The 7,242-nt window shown below is 40.3% G+C and overlaps 1 protein-coding gene across 1 annotated transcript; it reads left to right on the top strand.

Annotated features, from left to right (window-relative positions):
- Positions 1-6,833, top strand: saal1 (serum amyloid A-like 1). The gene is made up of 13 exons (XM_061774660.1): positions 1-138; positions 519-718; positions 882-980; positions 1,378-1,461; positions 1,559-1,638; positions 1,721-1,780; positions 1,854-1,969; positions 2,523-2,685; positions 3,122-3,204; positions 3,323-3,508; positions 4,642-4,799; positions 4,916-5,008; positions 5,901-6,833. Exons 1-13 carry the CDS (start codon positions 135-137, stop codon positions 5,976-5,978), a joined length of 1,404 nt encoding a protein of 467 aa, XP_061630644.1. The 5' UTR covers positions 1-134; the 3' UTR covers positions 5,979-6,833.
- Positions 6,834-7,242: the final 409 nt, after the last annotated feature.

Here is a 7,242-nt window from a genome sequence, read left to right on the forward strand (position 1 = left end):
ACTACACGAAGAAGACAATGACACTGCGCACGCGCTTTATGAGCAATAATAATGTGGAGCGCCGTCAACTTTAATTCCGACGACCGCACGTATTGCTTCCCGATTTACTATCTACCAAGTAAACAGTAACAATCATGGGTGAGTGGAAATATTAACATAATAAGCGTGCATCCCCCCGAAAAAATGCTCGCTACAAAATTACTCCGTCAACGTGTAGCTGTTCAAAAGTACATTGAATTACACTAATTTATTCGTCATAGAGAGCCCTGAATACTTCCAGGTTTTGTCTTAATTGTCGTCTATTAGCTAGAACATAAACTTTAACTACTAAGGTTTTTGGCTACGTGTTCCTATGTTTTAACTAGTCAGATAATGTACATAAAACAGATGGGAATAGGTTTCATGACGTTAGTGTAGTCGTTGTGCCGTCTATTTGTTATTCACAAGACTTACCAACATACTGTCCTCTTGAAGAATACATTATTCTATACAGGTCCTAAACCCTTTTCTGATTTCAGATTGCAGTATTGATGGTGCTGAAGACGTAGCAAGCGAGACATGCTCACTACAGAGAGGAGATCACCCTCCAGAAATGGAACGTAACCCCTCACCTCCCCCGGACACAGCTGATGGTGATGAGGCTGAACACACGGATGCCATTGGAGACACTGTGTACAGCAAGCACTGGCTTTTCAGCACACTGTCTCGCCTCATCCAGGTTACCAGACCACTGTTACTGAAGCAAAATTCATTCTTTGTATTCTTGGGACTGAAAGTTCCGGAAAACAACTGTGATCTTGAGTGTGCAAATGATCCATCATAAACATCACATTAGACTCTTCTGTGAGTCACGCACTGTAATCATGGCACGTGTTCTTCAGATGGTCACAAAACCTCCAGAGGACTCAGAAGGTCAGATGCAACTCACTGAAGATGAGGAAGAAGATCTCTGCCGAGTTTGGGATATGGCAATGGATAAGGTGGGTGCTCCGTGCTTGCAGCAGCCTTTATTGTTGTTGATCTTTGTTTCCCTGTTATAAAATGATTACAATTGGATTGTTTGTACTGTATACATGTATACAATATCTCCATGACAGGATTGAACAAATCACTCATTGACGCAGTATAGTTTAATGGATGGCTGAATTACAAAATTTCTTGACACGGCACCTATTTATTATCCGAGGGATGCATTGTGAAAATAATGCTCGTCTACTACTAGTACTGCTAGTGTGTGAGAGGTATTAATATGATAGGGTAACTCTGTATTTGTGTAAAGGCTGAGTTTTAAAATTCCGTATTGTGTGTTATACTGTATTATAAAAGGTATTATAATGTTTTATATTTAATGGTTTTTAATCTACTAACTGTGTGCAGGACGTGGCTGGTTTCTTGCAGGAGTTTAAAGCTCCAGACATCCTTCTTGGAGTGATAGCCAAATCTGGTAATCCACGTCTCACAGTAGGTGCTCTATTATACCTGTTCAACTCGGCAACATTTTTCCACTCTTCTATGAACCTCGCGCGATGTTTTAAAGCTCTTTGTTATGTTTCTTTAGGAAATTTGTGTAGGGATACTTGGGAACATTGCTTGCTTCCCAGACACTTGTCTGACTCTTAGTCAAAATGAAGACTTGGGGTAAATGACATTGCTTGCATTCGAAGACATGGAAAGTTGGCAGTCATTTTGTTTGTGACGCAAGTCCCTTATTTGTCCACAGGGCGGTGCTGTTGCTTCTGTTCGGGCATACAGATCCGCCAACCCTTCTTGAGACAAGCAGGTGTCTTGCATCTTCTGTGAGGGAGTCAGACAACCCTCTGCAAATTCTTCATTTCCTCTTGTGATGTTTTCAGGTTGATTCTGACCTGCATCTCCCAAAAGCATGTCAGTTCCCTTTGGCTCCAGCGAATACGACAGCAGACGTCTGTGAGCTCCAACCTTCTTTTCATCATGTCCAGTTCAACCAACAGTATTTACCTTCCTTTATCCCTTTTTACATGTACTTCAGTACTATGTGCACTCACTGGCCACAACATTAGCTTTACCCTCACAATTTATTGAGATCCCGTACAAAATGTGCTTTTACAAAGATAACTACAGTAGTAGAGCGCAGACCTCTGCCACGGCTAAACTAGTAAAGACAAGTGTCTAAAAATATGTGTCAAGTGTTGTACAATATTCAGTAGTTTGTTTGTTTTCAAGATACGATCTGGTTCGTGAAAGATTACATAACTTCCACTTGAGCCAAATAAAGTGGACCAACAGCCGTTGTGATACAATATAAACAAAGACCATTTCATGGAAGTCATTGACTAAATAACACACAAACTAAACAACAATAATATGGCTAATTTTTTAGGCTTATTTAATGTTGTGGCTGATTTATGTGTACGTTAAGTATAAAGAGTGAGACTCTATCTGAGATAATATGAGATGCATTTATACAACATTTTGTCCTTGTCAGCAAATCTTTGTCTGCTTTGTAATATTGATTGCTGACATTGCTGGTGCTGTTTTTACAGCCGACCTGCTTGAGAAGGTCGGCGAGCTCGTTGACAAGCTGTTTGACCTTGACGAGGAGCTGATGAAAAGTTGGATTACAGCTCGGCCTAGTGAGGAGGGTGATGATGGTGACGGCTGTCTGGATTTAGCCCCGTGCCTTCTTGAGGCTGCCAAGCAGCTAAGGTACGAGTCTCCAGCTGAAAGTCTAGCAAATGTGGGTAGCACTATTGTCATATACGCTCACTCACCGCAGCATCTAGGACACCCGAACAATGAGATTTCACATCGGTAATAATACGTAGTCTTAATTGACACTGTCATAGATGTATTGATTTAACATTGTTTATTATTTTTGGTGCTGTTGGGTGGGACAAAATATTACAAATGCTTTTCTGTATGATGGAAGGGAGAGCAAACGAAAATCACAATAATTGACCTCAAATGAATAACTCTCTTGGCTGTGTAAATCAAAACTTAAATATAGGCAACATTTTGATACAAGTCCTATATTCAATGTACCTAATGATGTGACTGTGTGTTGATGCAAGGGTCTTATTCGGTAGCTGCTTTACGTTTGCTCTGTCTCAGTCGTTACATTTACATTTATTAATGTTCCCAGATCAGAGAGTCCAAATGGTTTGGAGGTTTACCTACATGTCATGCAGCTCTTAACCACAATAAATGAGGGCCTACAAATGTTTGGTAAGAGTAATAAACACTACTATGTTTTATCCTCAGCTGTTAGTGCGTCGTTAATAGTTAATACGCCGCACTGAACAGTGAATAAAATAACAAAACGTGTCCCATTTGTTTCTTCCAGCTTCCAGTGAAGGACCAGGAAAAGCAGTGTGGAATTTTTTGTGCGAGGTTGTCTGTGAAGACCTCTGCCAGCCAAATGATCTTGGAGTTGTTCTGCAGGAGCACAAAGGTACTTTGGTGCAGGCCTTTTCTATCTTACAAGCACTCTATGGACTCCAGGAGCAGTGGCGCAGCAAAGATGACACAAGTAAGTGCAACAACTGCTGTAGATCCCAAGCAGTATGTAACCTTGAGTGGTATTTAAATTTAACAATGTACTATATAAGCACAATGTCATAACGTCTCCCAAATCATTATTAATGACACAATTGTTGGCCGACCTCCAGTTTGTTCGGATTTTGCCTCCATCCATCCATTCATCCATTTTCCGTACCGCTTATCCTCTCTAGGGTCGCGGGCGTGCTGGAGCCTATCCCAGCTATCTTTGGGCAACAGGCGGGGTACACCCTGAAGTGGTCGCCAGCCAATCGCAGGGCACATATAAACAAACAACCGTTCGCACTCACATTCACACCTACGGTAGAGTCTTCAATAGGAAATAAGTCATTTCCGGGCTTAAATTATTACCTCCATAAAAATCTCTATTAATTGTAGAGTTGATGTTTCAAGTTTCTTATCTATAACGCAAGTTTAATAATAAGTTGTTGTAAAACATAAATGAAAAACATTCCCCCTTAAATTCGTAAAAACGTCTGAACATGCATGGTTATGTTGGAGACAAGAAAACTATAGTAACGCTGCAGGAGTCTGAACGACTTTGAATGTGAATTGCCAACTTCATGTTCCATCTGTTGCACGTGCTTCTCACTTCTCTTAACACTTAATAGACCCGTTTGCAATATGCATAATCCAGCATTATCATGAAGCAACATGTAACTTCTTGTTCGCTACTCTTTTAAATGGTAGGAGCTCTGTCATTGTATAATACAAAGAAAATGAAAACAATCGAATTTATGATGAGAAAATGTTAAAATGCTTCTTCATTCTCTGAATAATGTCGTACAATCGATCCTTGAGTTATGAGTGACCAGAAGAGTTTTTCGAGATACGAGCTGTCGTTTGGCTGGCTCCATGTGCTGTATAGCCACGTCTGTATTATACTGCCCCCAGGTGGCCAAGGCACGCACACCAGAAGGAGCAGCATAATCACAATGAATTATGCTGCCCAAACTGTTTGGTTCTTTTCATTTTATTTAATCATTTTATTACTTGTTACTACTTATTTATTACTTTTTATAAAGTGCAATATTATAGACTGCATTTTCCTTATTAAAATCACTGTAATAGTTTTCAGCAAACAGGTTGTTCTTTTTCTTCGAGGTCTATCTCTTACTGGAACCATTTTGCGGGTGATCCAGTACCAGAGTGAACACAAAGAAGGGTCTTCCAGTACGGAAGATGCACAAGATGAGCAGTTCCTGACTTTATCAGAAATCACTAGTGAATTTCTGTCAGACCTATGTTTTCAGATTTCCAAGGTAATTTGGGAAAGTGAGACTTACCTGTAGATTCTTTACACACGTATTTTTATAAAATAGTGAACAGAGACTGACAAAGAAAAGACTAATCTATTCTGTTTTTGTTTTTTTTGTAGGACACAGTAGCGGCCTTAGTAAAGAGAAGTTACCTGACAGAGAAGACTTGTCTAACAGCTTTTGGCAGTTTACTCCCAAACTACCTGACATCAGTAAGTGAACTGATCCGCCAACACAACCTCACATATACAAAGACGTCTACAGACCAGAGAGGAGGACCGTTTGCTTGAAAAGTTGTGATATGCCATATTAAAATAAATTAAAGGCAGAACAGAGGACACCAAGTAACAATATCGTGGATGTTCTCATGTTTCACCTCTCCCCAAAATGTAATGAAAATTCGCCTCTTAGTTTTTGCATAATAGTGATGTCTCTGATTTTAGAACCGTAATGGAATCCAGGTTGTCCTCGATTTAAGACACAAGTTCTGTTTCTACGGCAGCACTGCAAACCGAATTTGCAGGTAATTCGTAACGCTGTACTGTAGTCTATCACTAACCGACGCTAATGCATCAGAATAGTCATCATTAGAGTAAATATTTGACTGAAAAATACTTTTGGGCCATTTAATTACAGCGGTAAGTGAGGGCATCTTGACGTATTCTTATGCTGCTGCACACAGTTGTTCATTATGTTCGTAAACCGAGGAGCCGCGGTAATAATCAAATAGAAACTTAGCATAATCACATATAAGCAATCATCCAGTCGTACTCACATTCACACCTACGGGCAATTTAGAGTCATGAATTAACCTACCATGCATGTTTTTAGAATGTGGGAGGAAACCGGATTACCCGGAGAAAACCCACGCAGGCACGAGGAGCGCATGCAAACGCCATACACGGGAGGCCGGATTGTAACTGTTATTGTCGTAATACTACATAAATATCTTCTTGTTACATGTTAACCTCAGGTAGGCTCCCAAAGAATTGACAGTTTACTTTGGTCTTTGTGTCAGGTGAGGACGTGCGATGCCACAAACAAGCAGCTCATGTGGAAAATAAACCAAAGTTTTTCTTCCCCATCTTCTCTTTCCTCTCATAGTTTCAGCACCTGCTGCTCATGTTGTCCGAAACGGAGCCTGAATTGGCTGACAAGGTGAGGAAGCGGTTTCCTGTCTGATGGCCGCCGCAGGTCAGTGTTCAGCCATCGCTTGGACGGTTACGCCTCTCCAGACCTGCCTCAGTCCGAATATTTGGCTTTCCACTGTAGAGCCCCATTTATTCAACCAAGACGGTCCACCCTTATTGAAAAACAGACTATATAGTATTTCCCTCTAGTTTTCATTGTTCTGTGAAGGTTATTTTTGTATTTTGCGATTATTTTTCTGATTAAAGATGCTCTCTTTTCTGTAAAGTTGTGCTTCATACGTTAATTTTCATGGCGATGATTGACCTTGAATTAGATCAGACTAAAAGTCTCAGAGAAAAAGTCAGTTCTATATTGTTGTCTATGTTAAATAAAATATTAGTTAAAAATAGAAATGAAAAATACACTAGTTAAGATGCTCACCCTTCACTCCATTAGGTACACCTGCTCAATTGAATGAAATAGAGCTGTACCAAAGATTGTGTCTTTTCAAAAATAATGCTCAGTTTTTGTTGACACTGTAGAACTATTGTATGTATAATGTGTACATATGTTTATTGTTGTGGTTGTAGTTTTCATAATGTGTTTTTCTAAAATTATTGAGCGACCTGAGAGGGGCAATTACTTAGACGCGTCTTTCCGTATGATGCAATGCAGTTTCTAAAATATATTGAATGATTCCCTCTACCTCTACAGTTGTTTTCTCCCTGTGTTTACCTAAAATACTCACTGGTGGTTGTAATTTCCACATGCAGGTGAGCGTGCCAGTCGTGTCTGTAAAACCATGAAAGGAAATATGTGAGGACACATGGGGAGCAACTATGCACTACATCCTTTTGAACCCCACTCTTTCTGTATTTGTATGAGATAAAACTCACTGAACTCGTATTGAGTCGTCTGTCTCAAAGCGTATGAGTGATGGTGCTAATGCTGATGGCAACATCAATTGTTTACCTGAGGGTGACAGTCACTCAGTAAGGACAATAACATAAGATGAAAGGCTCAGGCCTGGCAACAATGAGCTCATTTGCTTTCCAAATACACCATTTCGTCCACTCGTGGCAAAGAACAGGCCTGCCTACGTATTACCAGCGTGCTTACGAGGGCACCGTGAATATAACAGCTTATTAATTAAAGGTTGGATTGATATGTAGAACACTCTTTCTAATGGAAATCTGGAGATGGTGGTGAGCATGTAAGCAGGGACACAGATCACCTGAACACTATCTTTTAAATGCAGTTCTCTCACGCAGTAACAAGCAGTGCCTCAGCCAGGCTCGTGTTGCGCATCGATGGC

This window comes from Phyllopteryx taeniolatus, chromosome 5 (genome assembly GCF_024500385.1).
Source record: "Phyllopteryx taeniolatus isolate TA_2022b chromosome 5, UOR_Ptae_1.2, whole genome shotgun sequence".
In the NCBI taxonomy this organism is placed as follows: Eukaryota; Metazoa; Chordata; class Actinopteri; order Syngnathiformes; family Syngnathidae; genus Phyllopteryx; species Phyllopteryx taeniolatus.

Coding starts and splice junctions, on each gene's coding strand:
- saal1 (XM_061774660.1), top strand. Junction 719..881: donor CACTGTCTCGCCTCATCCAG/GTTACCAGACCA, acceptor CGTGTTCTTCAG/ATGGTCACAAAACCTCCAGA. Junction 4,800..4,915: donor TATGTTTTCAGATTTCCAAG/GTAATTTGGGAA, acceptor TTTTTTTTGTAG/GACACAGTAGCGGCCTTAGT.